General features: G+C 43.2%; 1 protein-coding gene across 3 annotated transcripts in view; it reads right to left on the minus strand.

Moving 5' to 3' along the window:
* Window positions 1-26,747, minus strand: part of CSMD2 (CUB and Sushi multiple domains 2) — a 668,701-nt gene that overhangs the window by 87,136 nt on the left and 554,818 nt on the right. For all 3 annotated transcript variants that reach the window (XM_067725393.1, XM_067725392.1, XM_067725391.1), the window contains 5 exons: window positions 21,653-21,841; window positions 17,843-18,020; window positions 16,678-16,823; window positions 9,540-9,620; window positions 8,926-9,039 (listed from right to left, as the gene is read on the minus strand). In XM_067725393.1, the coding sequence (XP_067581494.1) occupies window positions 8,926-9,039; window positions 9,540-9,620; window positions 16,678-16,823; window positions 17,843-18,020; window positions 21,653-21,841 (708 nt within the window). The remainder of the gene's footprint in view (window positions 1-8,925; window positions 9,040-9,539; window positions 9,621-16,677; window positions 16,824-17,842; window positions 18,021-21,652; window positions 21,842-26,747) is intronic.

Below are 26,747 nucleotides of genomic sequence, written 5' to 3' on the forward strand. Positions count from 1 at the left end.
AACACATGAAAGGATGCTCAACGTTGCTAATCATCAGAGAAATGCAAATCAAAACTACAGTGAGGTATCACCTCACACCGGTCAGAATGGTCATCATCAAAACATTTACAAACAATAAATGCTGGAGAGGGTGTGGAGAAACGGGAACCCTCTTGCACTGTTGGTGGAAATGTAAATTGATACAGCCACTATGGAGAACAGTATGGAGGTTCCTTAAGAAACTAAAAATAGAAGTACCATATGACCCAGCAATCCCACTATTGGGTATATACCCTGAGAAAACCATAATTCAAAAAGAGTCATGTACCCCAATGTTCATTGCAGCACTCTTTAAAACAGCCGGAACATGGAAGCAACCTAAGTGTCCATCGACAGATGAATGGATAAAGAAGATGTGGCACATATATACAATGTAATATTACTCAGCCATAAAAAGAAATGAAATTGAGTTATTTGTAGTGAGGTGGATGGACCTAGAGTCTGTCATACAAAGTGAAGTAAGTCAGAAAGAGAAAACAAATACTGTATGCTAACACATATATATGGAATCTAAAAAAAAAATGGTTCTGACAAACCTAGCAGTAGGACAGGAATAAAGATGCAGACATAGAGAATGGACTGTGGACAAGTGGAAGGGCAATGGTAAGCTGGGATGAACTGAGAGAGTAGCATTGACATATGTACATTACCAAATCTAAAATAGATAGCTAGTGGGAATTAGCTGCATCGCACAGGGAGATCAGCTTGTTGCTTTGTGACCACTTAGAGGGGTGGGATAGGGAGTGTGGGAGGGAGATGCAAGAGGGATGGAATATGGGGATACATGTATACATATAGCTGATTCAGTTTGTCGTATACCAGAAACTAACTCAACATTGTAAAGCAACTATAATCCAATAAAGATGTTAAAAGAAAATGAAAGGGCAACGTACTGAATGGGTGAAGATATTTACAAATGATATACCTGATAAGGGGTTAATATCCAAAATATGTAAAGTACTCATACAACTTAATATCAGAAAAAACAAACAATCTGGTTAAAAATGGGCAGAGGACCTGAACAGACATTTTTCCAAAGAAGACATACAGATGGCCAATAGGCACATGAAAAGATGCTCAACATCACTAATTATTAGAGAAATGCAAACCAAAACCACAGTGAGATACCACCTCACACTTGTCACGATGGCAATCATCAAAAAGACAAGAAACAACAAGTGTTGGTGAGGATGTGAACAAAAGGGAACCCTTGTGCACTGTTGGTGAGAATGTAAATTGGTGCAGCCACTATGGAAAACAGCATGGAGTTCCCTCAAAAAATTAAAAATAAAACTACCATATGATCCAGGAATTCCACTCCTGGGTATTTAGCTGAAGAAAATGAAAACACTAATTCGAAAAGACATATGCATCCCAATGTTCATTGCAGCATTACTTACAATAACCAAGATATAGAAGCAACCTTAGTGTCCATTGATAGGTGAATGGATAAAGAAGAAGTGGTATATATACACAATGGAATATTACTCAGCCATAAAAAAGAATGAAATCTTGCCAATTGCAACAACATGGATGGACCTGGATGGTATTATGCTAAGTGAAATAAATCAGACAGTTAAAGAAAAATACTGTATGATTTCACTTACATATGAAATCTGAAAAGCAAAACAAACTAACAAATATAACAAAACAGAAACAGACTTAAGAAATACAGAGAACAAAGTGGTGGTTGCCAGAGAACAGAGGGATGGGGAGTTGGGAAAAGAGCTGAAGGTGATTAAGAGTTACAGACTGCCAGTCAGGAAATAGAGAAGGCCCAGGGATGTGATATACAGCATGGGGAATATAGTCAATAATATTATAATAACTGTATGGTGCATAATCTATAAAAAGATCAAACCACTATGCTGTGTACCTGAAACTAATGTAATATTGTAAGTCAATTATAATTTGATTAAAGGAAAAGATATCTAAAGATAAACATATCACCCTAAGGAAGATGGTCAGTGTGGGACTTAGAAGAAATGGAGAAGCAACATTGGAATTATATAAGAATGGCTTCTAAGGAGGAAACCAGCCTGGCTTTTGAAATGTTCCAGATTTCACTAACCTGACAGCCAGCACAGGTCACTGAGGTGTGGTGATAATTAAGTTCCCCAGGCCTTATGGTCTGCTCCTTCTAGTAGCAGGTCTCTTTCAAGCTTTTTACCTTCTACTTGAATCTGCCTCCATGAGGGGGAAACAGGGCATGCTCTCTCAAATGAGATGGGTCCATAGGTTTGCCTTTTTGTGTGCAACGTTATCAGATTTAGGCATTAGTGTTTACAAGTTTTTTTGTTTTTTGTTTTTCCTATGCTTGAGATATCTGGCCTTTGAAGATTTAGTAGTATTCTTCCGTGAAACCATCTAGTCTCGATGTTTTTGGTGGGGCTTCCTCTGAAACCATTCTCCCCACCTTTTTAAAGAGAATATTGAAAAAGTATAAACTTTCTCTCTCTACTGGGGTCAATTTTATTAAATTATAGCTTCCTAGAAATTCATTCATATCATTAATTTTTTGGCATAGATACGTTCAAAATAGTCTCATAATTTAAAAATTTCCTTGGTTCAACCGTTATATTCCACTCTTCCTTTTTTATTTTTGTAAGCTCCTGCTTTTTCCCTTTGTTTAACTTACCTAATGGTTTGATTATTTTGCTACTCTTTATTTCAGGTACTTCTTTTTACTTTACCAGCAAGCCTGTTTTTCTGCTTATAACTCATGAATTTCTTTTTAAAATTCAAAAACTTAGAGATATAATTTATGTACAATAAAATGCACATATTTTAGGTACACAATTTAATGAGTTTTGGCTAATGTATATATCTGTGTGACCACTACCACAGTCAGGATATAGATTATTTCTGTTGCCCCAGAAAATTCTCTTATGCCCCTTTGCAATCAGTATGACCTGCCCCAATGCTCCAGGAAAGCAATGATGCTATTTCTATAAGCATTAGTTTTGCGTACCAGAGCTTCATGTAGTTGGAATCATATATGCATTATTTTTGTGTCTGGTTTCTTTTGCTAAACATAATTTTTGTAAGAGTCAACTCATGCTGTTTAATGTATCACTATTTCCTTTGTTTTTATTATTCTGTAGCAATCATAGGACAATTTGCTTATTTATTCTCCTAGTGATGAACATTTGGGTTGTTTCCAGTTTGGGATTATTACAAAATTCATATAACAGTCTTTTTATGCATATGGGTTTTCGTTTCTCTTTGATAAATAACTAGGAGTAGAATTGTCAGGTGATAGTGTAGGGGAATTTATCTTTAAAAGAAACTTCCAATCGGTTTTCCAAAGTGATTGTATGATTTTTACATCCCAACCAGCAATATATGAAAATTCTATTTGTTCCACATCCTTTTTAACACTTTGTATGGTTAGTCTTAAATTTAAGCTATTCTAGGGGGTGCATAGTAATATTTCATTATGGTTTAATTTGCATTTGCCTTATGACTAATGATGTTGAGCATGTTTTCATATACTTATTGGCCATTCATACCTTATTTTACAAAGTGTTCAAGTCTCTTGTACATATTTTCATTGGATTATTTTATTACTGAGTTGTAAAAGTTCTTTACATAGTCTAGGTACAGGGCCTTTTAAAAAATATACATACTCTGAATATCTTCTCTTATTCTGTAGTTTGTCTTTACTTTTTACATTCAGTTCTGTTGATTTTTCCTTCATGTGTTTTGAATCTCTTTTATCATCTGCATATACACTTGTATATCTTTTTTAATGTAGTTAGCTTATTTGTCATTTCTAAATATCTCTATTTTTGGTAATACTCCTTGATTGCAGTATTATTTGAAATTTCTTTATGTTTCTTATGTTTACCATTTGTATGGCATATCTTTTTCTCTTCTTTCCCTTGCAATCTATCTGGTACTTATATTTAAAGTACAACTTTTGTAGAAAATAAATAATTACTGTTTAAAGCCTCTAAATTTTGGCATGGTGTTTTTGCAACAAAAGTTCAGTAATATAACTATATTTTGCAAATATTTTATGTTAACTACTTATTCTTGGTCTGTCATTGAAAGAGATGTGTTGACGTCTACCACTGTAATTGTGAATTTGTCCCTGTCTCCCTGTAATTCTATGAATTTTCCCTTTATACATTTCAATACTATTCTTAGGTGCACAGAAGTTTATGACTATTATATATTCTTGGTAGATTATGTTTACCAGCATGAAATATCCCTCTTTATGTCTTTTAATGCTTTCTGCCTTAAATTCTATTTAGTCTGTTATTAGCTTTGCTACACCAGATTTTAGAGGTTAGTTCTTGCTATCTATTTTTTTTTTAACATTTTGCTTCATACCAGGGATGAGTGACACCTTTCTAGCTATGACCTTAGAGAGGCAAATGAATATATTCAATTCTAAGTTCATGGAAAGCTTATAATTAGACTTTTAAAATTTAACCAATCTGAAAATCTCTGACCTTTAATTAGCAGTTGGATTCAATTATATTTATCACGGTTGCACATATATTTGCACATGGTTTTTTGTTTAAATAAATAAATTTATTAAACATTGTCATCATTGCTGTGCATGGGCTTTCTCTAGTTGTGGTGAGCAGGGGCTACTCTTTGTTGCAGTGCGCGGGCTTCTCATTGCGGTGGCTCCTCTTGTTGTGGAGCATGGGCTTTAGGCACACGGGCTTCAGTAGTTGTGGCGTGTGGCTTTAGTAGTTGTGGCTCGTAGGCTCTAGAGCGCAGGCTCAGTAGTTGTGGTGCACGAGTTTAGTTGCTCTGCGGCATGTGGGATCTTCCTGGACCTAGGGCTCAAACCCGTGTCCTCGTCATTGGTGGGCAGATTCTTAACCATTGTGCCACCAGGGAAGCCCTTGCACTTAGTTTTGCTACCTCATTTTGTATTTTCTGTTTACCATGACTTAAAATATATTTTTCTCCTTCAATGTTTCCCATTTGATTAACCAAATTTACTTTATTCTCTTTATTTTTGGTTATGAATTTAGAACTTACACATACTATGGACATACATAATTTAAGAAAACTATGCAGAAATTTAAACATTGTATTTAAAGGTATATATTTTTAATAATGTACATGGTTAATCAATATCTATGGCTTTCCTCAAAGGGTCCTCAGCTCTTTTTCTTTCTTTAAAATAGGTTCTCCAATGTCATTTATTTCTCAAATTGTCTTCAGATATTTTATTTTCTAGTCAATATATTTTAGATTTACTACCATATTTTACTGATTTCTTAGCTTATTGTTAATTTTTGTATCTGAATCATTCTACCTGTATTCATCTTTTTCTTGCTGAATGTGGTAGATATTTCTGGTGTTTACCAGTACCAGACTTTCTTTTATTTCCTGAGCATATAAAAAACTTCACTTTCCATCCATGTGCCTATTTCTGGCCAGTTAGATGTGAGTAGAATAATGTGTGTCACTTTGGGGCTGAGGAAGTGAAAAGCCCTTATGTGAATGTCCATTCTCTTTCTTCCTCTGCTGCAATGGAGGATGGAGGCAGGGGCCTAGTTTTCAGATGGCAGCACAAGATTGAAGCAGCCTGGATCACTGAGCTATCAGCTCTATAGAGTTACCTGGACTACAGAAAGTTTTGCCTGAAGAAGATATAAACTTTTGTTATGTTAAGCCACTGAGATGTGGGGATTGCTTGTTATTGCAGCATATGCCTATCCTATCCTGACTAATGCACTGAAGTGTATCCTTTAATTATGCTTTTAGTAAGATAGTAACTTAGTCCTTGTGTGTCTGAAGATTTCATTAATTCATTCTCACTCTTAATTGATAATTTGGCTGGGTTTAGAAGTTCAGCTTACAATTATTTTTCCTGCTGCATTTTATCTTTTGATAGGTATTATTGTTGATGCAATAATGCTATAAGTCTGATTTATCTTTTCTCCATGATGGTTTTAACATTTTATCTTTATCCTTGATGTTCTATAATTGCACTGTGATGTTTTTAGGTTTGAATTTCACCAAATTTTCTACGTTGCTGTAGCAAGCTTCTGAGCTGATAGAAAAATGTCTGATCTTTGTCATAGGAGACTAGGACATCATTGGACAAGGCATTAGCTGAAGCAGAAAAGAGAAGAAAAAGCCAAAATGTAAAAGAAAGTTGTACACTGAAGAGGTTATGAATGGAAAAACTTCCTATATTCATGGATTGGAAGACCTAATATTGTTAAGATGGCAGTGAGACCCAGACTGGTCTATGGATTCAACTCAATCTCTACAAAAATGCCAGCTGGTTTCTTTGTAGATATTGATAAGTTGATCCTAAAATTCATATGGAAATTCAGCAGATCCAGCATATCCAAAATAATCTTGAAAAAGAAGAACAAAGCTGGAGGACTCACACTTCCTGATTTCAAAACATATGACCAAGCTACAGTAATCAAGATAGTGTGGTACTGGCTAAGGATAGACTTATAGATGAAGAAAATAGAATTGAGGATCAAGAAATAAAACCCCAAATTTATAGTCAATAGATTTCAACAGGGTACCAAAACAATTTAATGGGTCTTTCCAGTAAGTGACAATCTTTCCAGTAAGTGATGCCAGGACCACTGGATATCCATATGCAAAATAATGAAGTTGGACCCCTACCTCACACTATATATAAAAATTAACTCAAAATAGATACAGTCCTAAATGTAAGAGCTAAAATTATAAACTCTTAGAGGAAAACATAGATGTAAATCTTCCTGACCTTGGATTAGGCAATAGTTTCTCAGCTATGACACCAAAAGCACAAGCACCAAAAATATATATATAAATTGGACATCATCAAAATTAAAAACTTTTGTGCTTCTGAGAACACCATCAAGAAAGTGAAAAGACAACCCATAAAATGCGAAAAATTTTTGAAAATCACACATCTGATAAAGGACTTTTATCTAGAATATATATAAAAAAACTCCTACAACTCAATAATTAAACAGATAAATAACTTAAAGATGGGCAAAGGATCCAAATAGACATTTCTTCATGCAAATCAACAATAAGCACATGAAAAAATGCTCAACATCTTAGCCATCAGGAAGATACAAATCAAAACAACAATGAGATACCCATTATACACACTAGGATGGCTATAATTAAAAAGACAGTTAATAATAACAGAGAGGATGTGGAAAGATTGAAACCCTCATACACTGCTGGTGGGAATAGAAAATGGTTCAGCTGCTGTGGAGAATACTCTGGCAGTTCCTCAAAAGTTTAAATATAGAGTTACCATATGACCCAGCAATTCCACTCTTAGATACATACCTAAAAGAAATGAAAACATATGTTTCATCCAATAACTTGTGCATGAATGCTCATAGCAGCATTGTTCATAATAGCTAGAAGTAGAAACAACTCAAGTGTCCATCAATGATAAGTGGATAAACAAAATGTGCTATAGGTACAATGGAATATTATTTTCAACAAAAAGCAATGAAGTGCTGATACATGCTACAACATGAATGAACCTATAAAACATTGTGCTATGTGAAAGAAGTCACAAAAAACCACACATCATAGGATTCTATTTATATGAAATACCCAGGATAGGCAAATTCATAGAGACAGAAGGTAGTTTGGTGGTTGCCTAGAATTGAGGGGGCTGGAAAGAAATGGGAACTGACTGCTAAAGGTTACAGGATTTCTTTTGGGGGTGATTAAAATGTTTTAAAATTGATTGTGATAATGGCTGCAAAACTCTGAATATACTAAAAACCACTGAAATATACACTTCAAGCGGATGAGTTGCATGGTATATGAATTATATCCCGATCAAGCTATTATAGAAAAGACTATGAAGGGTCACACCTTGGGAAGCCCAAGTATGACACCAAGTCCCAGAGGAAAGCACAAGGCTGAGAATGGGGAGTGAAGCCAGGAAGACTGGAGCCACGTAGACATAGAAACGGAGCCAGAGATGATGAGAAACTTGGGCTGGAGCAGATTAAGGAGATTCTGGAGCAGAGGAAGGTGAAAGTTCACTTTTATTGGGGACTGGTCATTTGGTATGTGGGTGGGTCAGCTCAACTGAAATAAATACTGTATTTCTCAGTGTATCAGCAGCCTAATTCTGGGGCTTGTAGCCCCTCTCTTCCTCATCAATAATCCATAATGCAGATTCTCCCTACTCTTGATTTCCTAGAGATGGAGGAGAAGCTGACCTGTTTCTCCATAGGCTACTAAATATCTGTTGGTAGCAACAGCACTAGAAGCAGTAGTAAAACTAATAACAATAATAATAGCCCACATTGAACAGTTACTATGTGCCAGGCATAGTCTTCCAAAGTGCTTTACATTACTGACCCATTTAATTCCTCATAACAAGCCCATGGCATAAGTAATATCATTATCCTTATTTTACAGATGAGAAAACTGAGGCATAGCACAGTTAGGTATCTTGCCCCAGGTTAGATGCCTTGTGAGTGGAAAGAATTGTTTCTGGTCTTAGTTGGGATAACTTGGTGAAGCACATTCATTTTCATCAAGGCATCACACTGGATCGACGACAACTGTGGTTTCTCGGTTGCCTAGTTCAGCACATAGGGTTTTGGACGCACCTGCACGCCAGTAAGGCAAGGTTGGTGTGTGAGTCCCAACTCCCACCAAGGTCCCACAACCTCCTGCCATTTCCAGGGAATGTCAGTTAGAAAAAAGGGAGACAGAAATAAATGTGGCCACTACAGTCAAATCACAGCCCCGGACCTAGGAGCAGAGCAGAGAACCCATCTAGAGCACTTGTTCACTCACTCATTCAAACATTTACCAAGTGACTTCTTGCTTCATGGGCAGGGACTGGGAATATATAGAGAGAAGGAAAACAGGGGAGATGTTTTGGAGGAACTCCAAGGCATGGCTCGGTGTGATTACCTTCACATATTGGGGGCGGCCCTTCAAACTGCAGGTAAGTTCCAAGTTTGCAGGTCAGGATTTCATTCCCAACTAAGGTAAAGCCAGGGAGGCACCTGTAGCGTACGATGTCACCTGTCAAGGAGAGACCAGTGTGGGGATTCCCTGGAGAAGTCTGGGCAGGGCTGACTGGCACCCCTTAGTAGCTTGAACCTACTTCCAGGCAAGACGATCAGTGGCGGGTTGTGCTCTGTTCAGACTAAATTACTAGCTCAACTCCAGTCAAATGACCCAGATGACTATGGCTCCCCTCTCACAGCTCAGCCTTGCTGAGCCTAACAGCGTTGCACATTCTAGGAACTTTTTACAGTGTCTTGCATGGACTTATTTCTCAACACATCCTGACCTGAATCATGGAAGAAAACTGCTTTCCTAGCTCCTCTGGCTATGTATGGCTAAAAACAAAAGTGATTGTATTTTGGGTGAAACTCAGTTGACAGAATATCAACCGTCTTGCACTGGGCCTATTGTTTCTCTCCAAGGACAGGAGGCAGAGATAAGCCCCACGGGCCAGGCCCCACCCCTCCCCGGCCCCTCCTCGCCAGCCCCATCCTTGCTGGTTTGGGAGGTCTAACCTATGTTGAATTCTTCATTCTCTGTGACGACTTCAGCATTGGGGAGGATGGTGGGAGGAGGGCATTTGGTGAGCGGATAAGCTGAAAAGACAAAAGCAGACAAGTCGGTGTAAGAGCATCATTCTTGGGGCACGTGGTCATTCATTTGTTCAGTGCTTCACGTTCTCACTCATCTATCCACACAGCAGATATTAACGAGTACTTATCTGTACACAGGGCAAGATTAGCAAAGCACTATTTTGCTTATCTGCTGCCATCTGTTTTTTTTTTTTGCTTTTGATGCAAAAACCAGGAACCATATATCAAGAGTAACAATAAAGGAGAGGATCTAAGAAGGCAGTGATGGTGCCTAGCGCTGAAGGGAGGGGAGAGAAGCATTTACTGAACACCTACTATACGCCAAGCATTTTCACATGCTGTCACCTTGAATTCTCACAATAGCTGATCCCCCTGAGAGATGTTCCCACTCTACTTATGAGGAAGCTAAGATTCAGAAAGCTTCAGTTACCTCTCTAAGTTCACACAGGAAGTAAGTGGCACAGACAGGATTTGAATCCAGGTCTGGCTGCTCTCAAATCCCATATTCTTTCCACTACTCAGCATCTAAATGCTGTGTGTGGCTTACATGGGGGACCAGCAAAGACAGCTTGTTTCTCTTCTGACCTTTGGCTAAACACTCTGGCTTCAGTGGATTTTCTAAATCAGAAGCCATCCGTCTGGGAAGAGACTGGCCTGTGTGGGGAGGGTGTTACCGAGGCAAAGTTCAGGGTGGGCTCATAACTTGGCTTTCTTTCATTATCTGGTACGTGGTTGAGTGCTGGATGTGTTAGCTGCTGTTTCCGCTGCTGTTGCTGTTATTATTTCCCAAGTCACTTCAACCCTTGCTATGTTTTTTGAAGTAGCATTTTTAAAAAAATTTACAAATGTAACACATTATCATTAAAGAAAACCTGAGATTTTCTATGAGAAGAGTAAGAGGAAAATTAAACTCATCCATTGCCTTCTCAGAGATAACCACTGTTAACCCTTTACTGTAAATTCTTAGGGTGTATATTTTCTGCACATAGATTTTTCTTTTACAAAATTTCCACCATGTGACATACTTTGTGTTGGTCCTTGTGCACTTACTATTATATTGCAAGAATTTTCCCATGTCATCACATTCCTTCAAAAGTATGATTGAAATGACTTCATAGGATTTAATCATATAATCTACTAAAATTTATTTAACAGATACTCTATTGTTAACCATTTAGATTTCCAAAGTTTTGCAATTTAAAATGAAACTGTGATGAACATCCTTCTATATATGCATCTTTTATGAAGTTTTTTCTTTTTATAAAACTAGGAATGATTAGAGTGTATGACTTTTTTTTTTTTTTGCGGTACGCGGGCCTCTCACTGTTGTGGCCTCTCCCATTGCGGAGCACAGACTCCGGACGCGCAGGCTCAGCGGCCATGGCTCACTGGCCCAGCGGCTCCACGGTATGTGGGATCCTCCCGGACCGGGGCACGAACCCGTGTCCCCTGCATCGGCAGGTGGACTCTCAACCACTGCGCCACCACAGAAGCCCGAGTGTATGACTTTTTTAAACTACAGGCATCTCTCACTGAACATCAAAAATCCATTTGCTGGAAATCAGACATTCTGTGTCAAGATGCTACTAGGAGCCTACTTCCCATTACTTTAAATGGGGAAAAATTATAATGCATAACCCAAGACCCAAAAAGTACTGAAAACTACAAAATACCTATATATATGCAACAAACCACTATGCTAGAAGGTGAATACTTACAGCATCACTTCATGATCACCCAGTGATTAGTACATTTGTAACAAAACAGCAGTTCTATGCATTGCATATTGCACCATGAACACTGCAGACTTTTCAGCTTGAGACAGAAACCTTAGGCAGAAACAAAGGCTAAATACGAAAGGCACGGCGAGAACGTGTTTGGGACAGCGCTGGGTGGTGGACGCTTCACAGTGAACATCATCACTCTGGGATAACCTCAGAGCCAGTGGCACCTGAAACACCTGTTCCAAATGTTCATGTGGCATTCTGACATTTTACCAATCGTATCTGGAATGTAACTTAAGACTCCTCCTTCATGTAGTTTTATTTAAAATGTCGTATTATGTTTTGAGGATTTAACTTTAATTTTTTCTACAGATGTGTCCACTGAAACACGTCATATTGAGTGACACATAGCTTTATGAAGCCCTCTTGGGGGAACCAGACAGGTTTAATCTTGATTTAACATAAACCAGGGAGGACCAGGCCTGTGTTTGATACATACTTCCATTTTTCTTTCTAGGAAATTTGCTCCAACAGATACTGTCCACAGAACGACAGTTTCTCCAACCCTGGGTGCTTTCATTCTTCTTTCATCTGATCCTTTTAATGATTATCTATTGGGGGTTTGCCCTGGGTCAGGCACTGTGTTAGGTGTGGATGATGCAAGAGTAAAGAGACACAGTCCTTGCCTCACAGAACTTAGAGCCATCAGGGGAAACAGTCATCAATTTTAATCTTTGTCAACTTGATAGACAGCAAACAGAGTACCACTTCTTTTCTTTTATTGGCATTTGACAACCAGTTAGGCTAAATATTTTTTTCATATGTTACTAGACTCTGCATTTTTCTTTTCTTTTTTTTTTTAACATCTTTATTGGAGTATAATTGCTTTACGATGGTGTGTTAGTTTCTGCTTTATAAAAAAGTGAATCAGTTATACATATACATATGTTCCCATATCTCTTCCCTCTGTGTCTCCCTCCCTCTCACATTTTTCTTTTTAACTCTATTCATGTCCTTTGCCTCTATTTTTCCTATAAATTTGAAAAACTCTATGTACAATATATTTAAGATTGATCTTTGCCTATTATTCCCCAATTTATCATTTGCTCCCATCTATTTATGACACTCTTTTGACTTGTACAAGCATTAAATGTTTATTTAGCCAATTCTCAATGTTTTCCTTTATAGAGCTTAAAAAAGTTTGATTCCTTCCATTCTCAGCCTCGTGCTTACCTTTAAAACATACCTTCTAGAACCTTCTAGGACACACTTAACTTTCCCAGAAAAAAAATCAATAAAAGAAATCTCCACCTAAACACCGTGAGGACACTTTACAGTTTGTGGTTATTAGTGTGATCGGGTGATTTCCCATTACATCTTTAAAATTAACTTTAAAAAAATTACAAATTTCTGCTCAATGCAGAAAGCTGGTGGAGTACTGAAAAGCAATAAAACAAAATTCCCCAAGTCCCACCACCTGGGCACAGCCATTGCTAGCATTTTGGTGTATGACTTTTGATATTTTACAGATAACTCCCCTCCCCTCCCCACCCCCAAACACACACTGCATCTACCATGTTATTGCTGCAGAACTCTAGGGCAGGGGGCCATTCAGGACTCCTGTTTCCTTTTGTCTCCATCTCCCTTGTTCCCCTGGGGGGTGAGGCACTGATACAGCTTTGACTCCATTATGTGTTAACATGCTAACTAGTGGGCAGGGCTCATTTGCTTAAGTCATCCAAGTTTTACCACTTGTCTCAATAAAGTCTTTAATAGCAAACGCATCCAGTTCAGAACCATACGTTGCATTTCGTTGTCATGTTTCTTAGTCTCCTTTAGTCTGCAACAGTTCTAAAGTCCTTCCTTGACCTTCCTGACTTTTACACTTTTGAAAATTATATGCAGTTAATTTCTAGTATGTAACACTGTATTACATACATTACCCTCAATTTAGGTTTGTCTGATTCCTCATGATTAGATTCAGGTTGTACATCTTTGATGGGACGATTACAGAAGTGATGCTGGGTCCTTCTCACTGCATCCTATCAGGTGGGGTATGATTTCCCCTTTTATTAATCTCTCAGCCAGATAGCTCTTATTTGGAGTCCATGTTACCTAGACTCTCACGCTGGAAGCAGATGCTTCCCAAAATTTCCTTCTATTTCCTAAACTATAAGTTTCCAAGGGCATTTTTCTCTGCAATTCTAATCCTATTTTGTCACTAAAAAAAAATACTGTAGAATATTGCCATAAGTCTCCTTAAGGTATTTTTCTTCTTTTTGGTTCTCATATGAAAGGAAATTTATTTAGGGCTAATGTTTGGCTATAAAAAGGCAAACATTCTTTCCCCCATCCCATTCCCAATCCCTGCTCTTTGCAAGTCGGCCTCCTTCTTTTTCTTCAGTTCTAGTCTCAAATACCAACTCTTAAGACACATTTTCCCCAATTATTCTACATGAAGTAGATCCTCTGCCTTTTCATTTGCAATCTTACTTGTTTCTTTCATAGCACATGTTACAAGTTGCAAAGATTTTATTTGTCTACTTACTTGTTTGTTATCTCTTCTTGGGGGAAGAAAGCTGTATGGGGAGCAGGCAGTTCACAGAGCAGGAAGCAATAAAACATACTTATTCTTTAATGATAATGAATAGATAATGAAGATATGAAAGGATGCTAATCCTCATCTTCATCATAAAAGTGAAATGCTATCCACCAGGTTGGCAAAAATTTAAAAATCCAATAAAGCCCAGCGTTTGCAAGGATGTAGTGCAACAGAAGCTCTACCTCTGTTGCTAGGAAGAGTGTAAACTGTTATAACTACTTCGTGCGATCAGTTTGGCATTACCTAGTAAAACTGAATATGTGAATACTCACAACCTCACAATTCCACACAGGCATGTACCCTAGAGAAACTCTTGTCCACAAGAAGGAATGTACAGCAATGCTCAGACTGTTTGAAATAAAATAACTTGAATGCCTATTAAGAGTAGACTAGATAAATCACTATTTTCACTCAATGGAATACTAGACGGCATTGAAAAATGAACTAAATCTAGTCACATGCATCTGCATGAATTTCAAAAGCTTAATTTTGAGTGAAAAAAACAGGTCACAGAAGAACACTTATTGAACAATTCTATTCACATAACAGAAGTAACATGTGAAATGAAACAGTATATATTTTGGGGGACATACACTTATGAGGTAAAATTATAATGTAAAGCAATGAATGGTCAACAGAAAATTCAGGACCGTGGTTAACTCTGGGGGTCGGGCAGGGGGAACGTGTTGGGGGCGGTGCACAGGGGCTTCAAAGGCACTGGTGTTCCTTTTCTTAGGCTCAGCGATGGGTGTTCATCTTATTCTTCTTTAAACGGCACATGTACGTTACCCACAATTTTTACACATTGCTATATTCCACAATTTATCAAAAGCCCTATGAGTGGGTGGAAGGGGCCTTCATGCTCACTCGGCCCCTTGCAAAGAGCCTGTCCCACCCAAGACCGTTGGCCTGGGTCTAGCAGTAGATCCTCTCGCCCAGGCCCATGTCTGCTCTCTGGTCAATGAGGCCTTGGACCATGGTCTGAGCAAGCACCTAAGGGTCTCATGTCTCATCTGAGGGCATCAGGGGCACAGTGGCCAGGACACACACAGAAGCAAGTGCTCTCCTGGGCAGACTTACTCAGGAGAACTCGGGAACAAGGATGCCCCAGGGCAGGGCTGGGCCTCCTTCACCTGGTCCTGGCGCAGGTGAATGCTGAAGAGCAGGGACCAGAGACCTGGCCTAGGACTGAGGTGATTTCCTATGGATTCTGTTAATCTCTAAATATAATAATAATGATGATCATGATAGTGATGATTATTAACACTGCCATTTATTGAGTACCTTTTATACTCTGTGCCTAGAGCTAGGCATTCCCATGCATGATTTCATTTAACTCTGTGAGGTTAGGTACTGATATGATTCCCATTTTGTGGATAATGAAATCGAGCCTCAGAAAGGTAAACGACAGACCCACAGTCACACAGCTAATATGTGGCAGAGATTTGAACCCAGGTCTGTGTGACTCTGGAGTCCACACTCTATCACTCTATGGGCAAGTCACATGGAGTCAGAATGACATAGCCTTCAAGACCTGGGTCCCATTAATGGGGTGTGCCCGACAAGAGGGGTGTGGGTACCAAGGCAGATTGAGATGGTGGGTTTCTCATCTCCATATCATGCTCACCTGGGCCCAAGCTCCTTGGGGACAGCGGCTGGAGCCGCCGATGCTCTCAGCAATGTTGTTTCTGTCTTTCTGTCTCGATATCACTAACTCTCCCATGGACTTAAGGCTGAATGCTTTCATATTTCTATAAATGCACGTGTGAGGCAGAAACACCCTGCGGTCCCACTGGAGCAGTCAGTACAGAGCTACAAGGACTGGGTTCTCCTCCCAATTATAGCCATGCAATTTTGGGCAGGCTCTCCTGCCTTCCTTGGCCCTCATTTCCTCATCTGTAAATTGGGGGTAATAATAGCTGCTTCACTACCTCACAGAATTCTTAGAGGTCACAAACTCCAAGCCCCTCATTCCGCAGGTGAAGAAACTGAGCTCTCAAGGTGGGGAGAGACCTACACAAGGTCAGACATTGACTTGAGGTGGAGCCAGGAATAAAGTCAAGCCTTCCTGATTTCCACTCCAAATAGATGCAATGTTCTGCAAATTGTAAACAAGGGAGGTTATTTCATGGCTGGGCACAAGCCCACGGAGAACCTTTTATAAGTTTTTCTATGCTGTGTCCACTATAACAAAAATGAGGAAATACCTGGGTCCATAACCTTGGACTTTTAGAAGAAAGTAGGCTATCGATAAGGACAGATGCATCCTGAATTGATCATGCTCCTCTATTTGAATTCTCCCTGATTTTGTCTGGGCACAGTAGTTCCTGTGGAGTCGACAGAGGCCCTGGATTCCTTTGGAGTGGACAACCCTCTAGAATGTGCTGAGGGGCAGGGTGGGGCACAGGTAAAGGGATAACCCAGCCAGGGAGCTGGTGTGAACGATGGATAAGAAAGAAGCCTCACCCTGCTGCCTCTGAACTTGAACTTGGTGCCAAGGATCAGCGTCACGGGCCTCTCCTCCCTACTAGTGTGGAGGGGAAGGAAGAGAGCTCCGGTGCTGAGAGCTCTCACATACCCTACACAATGAACTCTCATAACCCTGAGGAGACCAAGGCAGAGAAGCTATGTTACTCTTCCAAGTCCCACAGCTGGCAAATGCGGGAGCCAGGAGTCAAGCCCAGCACTTGAGAGTCTGCACCCCCCGCCCCCCCCGACAGGCTTCCATACTGACCGGAGAAAGCTATGGCGAAGATCCCACCCGCAGCTGCATCACGGTGGAACTTGAGCAGGACCTGGTTGGATGAGCTGTGTATTGTCTTCTTGGCCAAGCTGTGGCTGAAGGTTCCGAGCTGTGGGGCTGTCTGCTGCGGCCCATCCCTGCAACAGGAAAGAAGGTCCTGCATGTCACGGGTCACCATGCCTACCTGTTCCACCTGGTGTGTCAGAGGCCTTCAGTGAGCAAAGAGACATCCCTGTGTTGCCTTCTCTGGAACTTTATCCAGTCCCTCCCATTTGTTCTTAGCTGTTGTCTGGAAACTAAATGAGAAATCAATCCAGGGCAGTCAGGTGACAGTTATCCAGCCCTGGAAATTTTGAGAAGAAATCCCACTATCTTCTGCTGATTCCCAGAACCTCCAAACAAAGAAATTTTTAAATTATATCTTTGTTCAAAGATTCAGTGGTTTGGAAAAAAAGCTGTCTAGGAAACTGCACTTATCAACTAATAATTCACATTCCCATTTTAAAATTACTCAAGATATGCTAACTACATAACTCAGAGCTGAGCTGTCCAGTTTGGTAACCGCTAGGCTACATGGGACTATTTACTTTTAAGTTATTTAAACTTTAATAAAGTTTAAAAATCAGCTCCTCAGTCACTCTAGTCACATTCAAGTGCTCAATGGCTACATGTAGAGTGGCTGCCATATTGGACCTCACAGATATGGACTATTTCTCTCACTGTGGACAGTTCTGTGGTCAGCACTGGCTCAGCATGACGTGACCAGTGGGATTTCACAAAATTCCACTCCAAAGCTCTTTCACTAGTTCAGGTAGCTTATCTTAGGTAAATGTAGAATTTTGGTTTGGGCTCTGGAAATACTGAGAAAAGTCAGCTCATCTACGCCCTTTCCCATTCCCACACCCGTTAGTACTTTGACCCCCAGCAGGACTCCAGGTTGGGAACCACTGTCTTGCCATTCCTTTCCCTCCAAGGAGTCAAAAAGGCTAATTGAAGCTGAGTCCTCATTCCACTATGTTTATTTGAGACCCAAGAGGCTGACAGCCATTTAAAACCATTCTGCTCATGGTATTCTGGACAAATAGATGGGTGACCCAGTTTACAGCCCAGTTAGTGCCCTTTTCTCATCGGCTGCTGACATGGCAGCTGGTCCTACCAGACGGTGATGAAGTCTCCAGAGGGCTCCGTCTGTAGTAGGCTGATGTTGAGGCGGATGCCGTGACCAATGGGTACGGTGATCAGCCAGACACAGTCCTGGGAGCTGGAGTAGGGACTGGGAAAGCCCGGGGAGTACACAGTGCCATTGAAAGAGGTGACGTTCCCGCCACAGGGCACTGCCAGGGAGAGGATACAAACACAGATGAGTGCTGGAGATCACCTCCCCCCTGAGAATTCAGATGACTTCCTGATGCAGTCCCAGCCCCCAGCACGAACCATCCTGCTCCATGAGGCTGGGCGGGATGGGGAGAGGAGATGGGGCTGAGGGAGGGCCAGGCCTGGCGTTCCCTGCTGTTCCCAACACACCACAGCTCTAGTGGCCCTCCATCTTCAGTGCAGGTCCTCTGTGGGCCTGCCTCAGCCCCTGGCCCCCCTCTTTCTCTTTCTTGTGGAAGAGACCTGTCCAGAAGGAAGGACACACCAAAGCTACCCCCTCTCCTTTCCTAGGAATACTAGCATCAGGGCTTCAGTACTGTTGCTGGGAAGAGGTAAGAAATTATGATAGTATCTCTTTCTTTCTCTTTTTATTCTGAGATTCTTGGAGTCGGACTTTTGGTCTTGACTTAAGAGTTGTGGATTCTTGTGGTGAGGCTATGGTTGGGTTCAAATTATGGCTAAACCATTAATTGACTAGATAATTGACTAGGTAAGTGTAGCCTCTCTTTCTTCACCTAGAAAATGGGACTAAGACTTCGCTCCTCATAGGATCGTGGTGGCAATCAGATGAACTGCTCCGTGTAAAATGCTCAGCCAGTGCTAGTTCACGGAGGGGGCATCTGCTACACAGACATGATCCTCTCTCCCTATCTTCCTGTCTCCCCAGAGCACACTTACACTTAGACTCACTCTGATCTAGGCTTTAGGCAGGGGTATAAAGAGTCCTGGAAGTCTCCATGGTATTTGGATTTAATCACCATGGAGGAGAATAAAAAGAGGTTCTGGGCAAAAAAAAAACCCCCAAAACAAAAAAAAACCCTGGTCCAGAATAATAAGTGTATTGGTTGGCATGGGTCATCACACAGAGATATGGATGGGGCCGGACCAGGCTGAGAAGAAAGAGTCCCAATGCCTCCAAGCGGTGGCCAGGGTTCCTGCGAATGTGAACGCATCCTGAAGCTGGTGCACATGGGCATGCCATCTCTCCTCCGTGTACTGAACCTCCATCCGGTGCCAGGCATGGCCAGGGGAGGCAAAGGACAGCAAGGATACCATGGCACGTGATTCTGATCTGTGAGTGTGTCCCAGGGGACTGTGAGTGCCCTGGGACACAGCTAAGCGTACCGGCATCTCCAGCCCAGGGTGGAGCACGCCATCAACATGGAATGCCACAGAACATTTAGGGGGGGCCCTCATCTGGTCCTGTGAGGGGGTGAGGGAGTCCTGGCAGAATTCACATTTAGACTCAGACCTGAGGGATGATAAGGGCCAAACAGGTAAGGCAGAAGAGAAGAGCAATGTTCTATAAGGAGGGACCAGCATGTGCTCAGAACCAGGGGCCAGAGAGGACGGCACATGGTGAAATGGAAAGTATTTCAGCTGAGCTGCAGCGTAAAGTCTGAGAGAGTGGAGAACAGGGGGAGGTAAGTGGGGACCAGGCCCTGAGGCACACCGTGTGCTACCCCAAGGGGGTTGGACGTTACCCCAAGGGAGATGGGGACGCCTTACTAGCTTCTGAGCAGGGCAGTGTCTGGAGTACATGAATGGTTTCAAAGGCTCACCCTCACTACACTGTGAAAGGTGGATTGAGGAACACAGACTGAAGGCTGGGCGCCCAGTGACGAGCCTCATCTAAGTGGCCTGGATTAAGGTGGAGGCAGCACACAGCGAGAAGTGGATGCATTTGAAGGGCAATTAGGATGTAGAATTAGCAAGACTTGGTGACTAGGTCAGATAAGGGAGAGGGAGCCTGCCCAAATTGAAGGCTGAATAACCGGGGGACTAGAGGCGCCCTTCACCAGGTGAGGATCTCAATGTAAAGGCAGAAAGACGATGACTTCCATTTTGAACACACTGGGATTTAGATGCCTCTGGATAGGAGAAGATATTCAGTAAGGAGTTGGATGCACAGGTGAAGAACTCAGGAAAGAGACAAAGGTTGCAGATACAGATGGCATTTGGAGATGTGAGGGAAAGAAGACAGTCTGGGAAAAAAATTCAAAGGACAGCAACACTTAAGGGACAAAGAAACAGATGAGCAAAAAAGTTGGCACAGGCAGAAAGGTAATTGGAAAAGCAAGAGAAGATGGCGTCTAAGAAGCTAAGGGAAGAGGGCTTCCTTGGTGGTGCAGTGATTAAGAATCCGCCTGCCAATGCAGGGGACACAGGTTTGAGCCCTGGTCCGGGAAGATCCCACATGCCGCGGAGCAACTAAGTCCGTGCGCTACAACTGCTGAGCCTGCGCTCTAGAGCCCGCATGCCACAACTACTGAAGCCCACGCACCTAGAGCCCATGCTCCACAACAAGAGAAGCCACCCTAATGAGAAGCCCATGCACCGCAACAAAGAGTAGCCCCCACTCACCGCAACTAGAGAAAGACTGTGCGCAGCAATGAAGACCCAATGCAGCCAAAAACAAACAAACAAATAAATAAAAAGCTAAGGGAAGAACTTTCTTAGGAGGGAGAAGGGATTGTGGCTCAAGATGTCTGATGGAGGAAGCACTGCTCATTCCTCTCTCCTGTGATGCCATATAAAGGAGTAAAAAGGGAACAAAAGTCCACAATGAAGCTTGTCATATAGCAGGTGACCAGCCAACAATTCCAGAATGATGGACTGGTTATACACAAGGATGGTTCTGAAAATCTGAAAAACGAACTGGAAGTTGAATAGTTTTAGAGATTATGATCTTATATTCCAACACCAGAACAGCTCAATTGTGCAAACAAGGTCTCTTTATCTATGGAGAGTTAATACTTCCAGCTCATCGTTTCTGGGCCAGTTACTGCGCTGGGAGCTTTACATGAGCCATCTTGCAACCCTCACAGCTCTTACGAAGCAGAGGTGAGAAGCTCCATTGTACTAAGGAAGAAACTGGAGGTCAGAGAGGTGAAGTGGTTCAGAGATGAAGCCCAGGGCGGTCTGATTCTGGAACTGGGGTGCTTTCCCCTGGACTATACTGTCCTCCTGCCATATTTTCCCCTTTCAAGACAAATCCCAGCTTCTCCTCCAGGAAAAGGAAGGAAAATGGAACTGAGGTGTGCAAACAGGGTTAGGGACAGCATGACCTCCTGGTCCTTCTCCATCCTGGTTCTGGTTAATGAAGACCCAGGAAAGTACCACCTCTAGCTCCCTGATATCATCAACTCAGATCTCTCTAGGCTCGTGTAGGAGAGGGAGAATAAGCTGGGAGGTGTGAAGAGAGGAACAAGAACTTCCTAGAAAGATGCTTTATTCTCTCCTCCCCTTAGGAAAGTGTCATGATTACCTCTCTCTACCCCTCAGCATATCAGTGTCTTCCCTTCTGACTGCGGACATCTAACCCACGAGGTTGGCTATTCCCAAGGGCTGAGTATGTATTCCTTTGGCTGCGACCCACATCTCTTCTAGGTCCTCCCTAGGGCTGGCCCAGAACTCTGTCCCAGGACCCTCTTCCTGGATAGGCTTGGTCTCATCTCTATGGAAACAGGATGGACAAAGTTTGCCAGGACCTCCCAGCATGGGTGATCCCACGGGGCGGGCACGTGGAGGCAGGGACTACTCTGGATCAGTGTCCCTAAAAAGAATCACCAGGGATGAGGGAGGGACATACCTTCACACCTGGGCAGCGGGTGGTCCCAGTTCCGGTTGGTGCCGTGTTGACATGTGAGGACAGGGTGGCCCATCAGTTGATACCCTGGGAGGCACTCGAAGGTCACCGACTGCCCAACATTGTAGCCAGCTCCCCGCACAATGCCATTCGCAAAGGGCTCGGGGTCTGGGCACTCTTGAAGTTCATAGGCTGGAAACGATCACGAGAGAAGGTTACTTTCTCCTCTCTGGGCATTTTCTCCCTGACCAGAATATAGGCGTACCAGGGAGTTAGCATAGTGGTGGAGAACCAAGACATGGACTCAGATGGGCCTTCCTCATTTTCTAGCTATTGGCTTTGGGCAAATGATTTAAGTTCTCTATGCCTTTGTTTTCTTATTTAGAAAATGGTTATTGTGAGAATCCAGTAGGATCAAATATACACAGCTCTTTGCACAGTCCCGGCACATGGTGAGAACGTAATCAATGCTATCTGTTATTATTGTTCCCATGGGAATAGGGGACCCAAGGAAGACAAGGCTAGATTGAACCATTCTTCTTCTTTTTTTTTTTTTTTAACATCTTTACCGGAGTATAATTGCTTTACAATGTTGTGTTAGTTTCTGCAGTATAACAAAGTGAATCAGCTATCCGTATACATATATCCCCTCCCTCTTGTGTCTCCCTCCCACCCTCCCTATCCCACCCCTCTAGGTGGTCACAAAGCACCGAGTTGATCTCCCCGTGCGATGCAGCTGCTTCCTACTAGCTATCTATTTCACATTTGTGAATCATTATTCTTTGAGCACCTCACTGGGGCTCAGCATTGACCTCCGCTCTTTCCTGTTGCTGATCTCATTCAACCACCAAGGTCACAAACACGGGAAGTGGTCAGGTGAGGACATGAGTGGGGCCCTTCTAACTGAGAAATGAGAGCCCATCAGGAAGGAAGAAATGGGGTGGGAGGAAGCCAAACCTGCGGCAAAGGACAGAATAGCTGGGGTAAAAGTCCCTCTAAAGTACAAGGAAGTTACTTCCCTGAGTATGAGTGTACCTGCCTCACACTCCTTAACGGGAGTGGCTGAGTCCTGGCCCACCAGGAGAAGTCGTTGAGGGATTTGCTGAGCACGTCACAGAGCAGAGCCTTCACTTAATTGGACGGTAACTGGGCCCACCAGACAGAAAGTCAGCCATGGGAGTAGAGGGAGCGTTCCAATAGTGGAAATTCTCAGGGGGAATAGCTGAGACCCAGTGAGTGCTCCATGCAGGCCGGTGCACGCACCACGTGCAATAACGACACGAATAACTGTCCTCATGAGAGTGCCATTACTGAAGTTCTCCCTCTGTGAGGGTGGCTATTATGTATTTCCTTTCAGGATCGTGCAGGGAGGTCTCTGTGGGAAGAACTGGGCAGGTTTCACTGGACATCATCAAGTAGTTGGCTGTGTCGAAAAATCGAGCAGTTCTAGAGAGAGTGGGTGGGCTGGTCAGCCAAAGGGAATGTGGCTCTGTTAGCAGCAGAGGGTTTAGACGACCTGGCAAATAAAGTCTTAGTAGAAGTAGGGAGCCTGTAGCTCAGGGAGGTGACTGAATGGATGAATTGGGCTTGTTTTTTTTTTTTTTTTGTAAAATATTTAATTAATTAATTAATTTATTTATGGCTGCGTTGGGTCTTCATTGCTGTGTGCAGGCTTTCTCTAGCTGAGGCGAATGCGGGCTACTCTTCGTTGCAGTGAGCGGGCTTCTCATTGCGGTGGCTTCTCTTGTTGCGGAGCACGGGGTTCTAGGCACATGGGCTTCAGTAGTTGCGGCACGTGGGCTCAGTAGTTGTGGCTCGCGGGCTCTAGAGCGCAGGCTCAGTAGTTGTGGTGCACGAGCTTAGTTGCTCCGTGGCATGTGGGATCTTCCTGGACCAGGGCTCAAACCCATGTCCCCTGCATTGGCAGGCGGATTCTTAACCACTGCGCCACCAGGGAAGTCCGAGCTGGGCTTTTAAAGAGAAGCCTCGGTGGGAACAGGGAGACCCAATGATGGGGAGGAGCCTGAAGACCGAGGCCTCATGAGAAACCAGAAGCAGCCTGGAGGAAAGAAGCTGGGTCTTTCTTACAGGAATTGTCTCCAGTGGAAGGAGCTGGGCTTTTCACAAAGAGAGACCCTGAAGTGAGGGTACCAGGACTGCTTTCACAGGGAGAGAAGTCTCAGAGCCCGTTCCACCAGAGGAAGCTTCAAAGGGAGAGGTTGATGAACTAGAGACTGTCATACAGAGTGAAGTAAGTCAGAAAGAGAAAAACAAATAGCGTATAATATTGCTTATATATGAAATCTAGAAAAGTGATACAGATGAACTTATTTGCAAAGCAGAAATAGAGACACAGATGCAGAGAACAAATGTATTGATACCAAGGGGGGGAAAGGGGGAGTGGGATGAATTGGGAGATTGGTATTGACATAGACACACTATGTATAAAATGGATAACTAATGAGAACCTACTGTATAGCACAGGGACCTCTACTCAATGCTCTGTGGTGACCTAAATGGGAAGGAAATCCAAAAAAGGGGATATATATATATATATATATATATATATATATATATATATATATAGCTGATTCACTTTGCTGTACAGTAGAAAGTAACACAACACACTGTAAAGCAACTATACTCCAATAAAAATTAATTAAAAAATGAAAAAAAAAAGGAGAGGTTGGGCCTAGAGGGCAGACGTGACCCCTAAGAGGTGGACTCATTAACTTTCCCAGGAAAGGGCTCCTTAGGGAGACTAGTAGTAGATGCTCCAGCAGGAACAGATACAATTCCAAACAAAGCACCATATTAAAAACACTAACAATGATGATGTCTAACATTCTGGAACAATGTCATCATTTTGCTAAGTTCTTGTGTTTTTACAATCTCCTGAGAAATTTTAGCGGAATAAGTTAAGCCTGTCAGACTAGGAGACCTGGGTAGGAGTAGCTTACGCTGTTACTGAAAACTTTATGGGAATATTTACCTGAAGAAGGGAAAGGAGAACCCCAGCCGAGGATGTTCAGAGTGTCTAACAGGAGGGATTCTGAGGAAAAGTAAGGATTTGGATTTCTTCCAAAGAAAGTCAAGGGACCACAGAGAGCTAGGCCTGCTCTATAGAAATGGCGGCTGTGGTGACAGGTGGCTCTTTCATGAAGCAGGTCTTTTCATAAAGGAAAAACCTGGGGTGAGTGGTCAGGCTAAAGAATGTGGGTCTATGGGGCAGGGAGGATTATTTGGGCCTGACACATTGGGAGGCCTTGGTGGGAGCGCCTGGGCCTCCGGCACTAGAGACAACCTAGTCGGGAGGTTGGGGTCATCATACACGAGAAGGCTTAACGGAAGCTGAGGTCAGGTCTGAGGGGGGCAGCTGCCCTGACACCAAGAGTGGCTCCGCAGGGGCCGTCAGGACTGGGGCAGTGGGCAGGTGCTGAGGAAAGAGCTGGGCCTGTGACCCAAGGGAAACCTCAAGGGGATCATCCAGGCAAGTGCTGGGGTACAATGTGAGTGAGGGGAGCTGGGCTACCACAGAGTGGAAACCCCAGTGGACATCGCTGGGCCTCTCACACAGTTGGGCCAACTCAGGTGAAGGTGCTGGTCCTCTGAAGGCAAACTTACCACCCCTCCTCCCTGCTTCCACCCCTGCCCCCCACCACACACACAGCGAGCATCCTCAAGAAACCGGCTTCCTCTCAACATGTGGAGCCTCGGTGTGTGTGGCGCTAACCCAGAGTGCTGGCCTGTGTCTGGAAGCCTTAGTGCAGGGCCCGTGTGCAGAGGAGCCTCAGGTGAAGCTCCTCAGAGGTGAGGGCTTGGTGAGCATGGGAGGGCCTGAGACCAGGGCTCTGTGGGGATAGTTAGGTCTCTTCTACAGGGAGGGAGTCTGCAGGACTCAGAGGGCAGCTTTGACAAGGACAAAGCGGACTTAACACGTGGGGAATGCAGCGTGAGTGTCTAGTCCCACCACGCAAGCTTGGCGGGCAGGGCTGTGCCCGTCACAGGGGTGAAGGCACAGGGCACGGGTGGGCCCCAGAGCGGCTGTCCCTGTCACAATGGTGGCGTAATCAGACCTTGCATTTATCCAAGAGGAGGAGCCTCAGGGAGAGCCCTTGGGCCTGAAAGAGGATGTTACAAGTTGAATTGTGTCCTCCGCAAATTCACATGTTGAAGTCCTAACCCACCCCTGTGTCTCAGAACGTGACCTTATTTGGAAACAGCGTCTTCGTCTGCCTTTACCTAAATTAAAATCAGCCCGTTAGGGTGGGCTCTATTCCAATATGACTGGTGTCCTTATAAAAAGGGGAAATTTGGAGGCAGACAGACAGGGAAAACAACATGTGAAGATGAAGCCAGAGATGGGGGTGATGCTTCCACAAGCCAAGGAATGCCAGATGGCCAGCAACCCACTAGGAGCCAGGAGAGAGGCATGGAGTATATTCCTCCTCACAGCTCCCAGAAGGAACCAGCCCTGTCCACACCTTGATCTTGGGACTTCCAGGCTCCAAGACTGTGAGAGATTAACTCTGTTGTTTAAGCCATCCAGTCTGCGGTACTTTGATAGAGCAGCCCTAGGAGACTAATAACTAGGAAGCCTGAGAGAGGCATGCGTCTGTCCCAGAGAGGCACCCTGACCTTGTATTTGGGCCTGAGTCTCTCCTGGGACAGCCTGTGGCCGCGGGACGCATCATGACCCACTGGGCAGGGCTCACTGCCCACCGAGGCTGTGTACACTTCACAGGCACAGACTCCTTTAGTTAGGGTTGGCCTCTGCGATGCGCCCACATACAGCCCCTCTGGGTGGGCAGCTGCGTTACCACCGACGAAGTGGCACTTTCTGGGAAAGAGGCTCGGCTTCTCGCTGCTGCTGCCTTGGTATGAGGGTCCCAGCTCCTCCTCCTGAGGCTTCCCAGGTGGTAACAACACTGACCATACTCAGGGACGGTCCCCAGAGGGGGCAGCGCCCATATAACTGGCCCAACGGTGGGGTACCCTTTAAGGCTTTCCCTCAGTGACAAGCCCAAATCCTTGGTCAGTATTCACCTCCGACAAGGGATAAAAAAGCCAAATGTCAGAACGGTATGTATATAGAAAT

Source organism: Pseudorca crassidens, chromosome 2 (assembly GCF_039906515.1).
Source record: "Pseudorca crassidens isolate mPseCra1 chromosome 2, mPseCra1.hap1, whole genome shotgun sequence".
NCBI classification, from domain to species: domain Eukaryota; kingdom Metazoa; phylum Chordata; class Mammalia; order Artiodactyla; family Delphinidae; genus Pseudorca; species Pseudorca crassidens.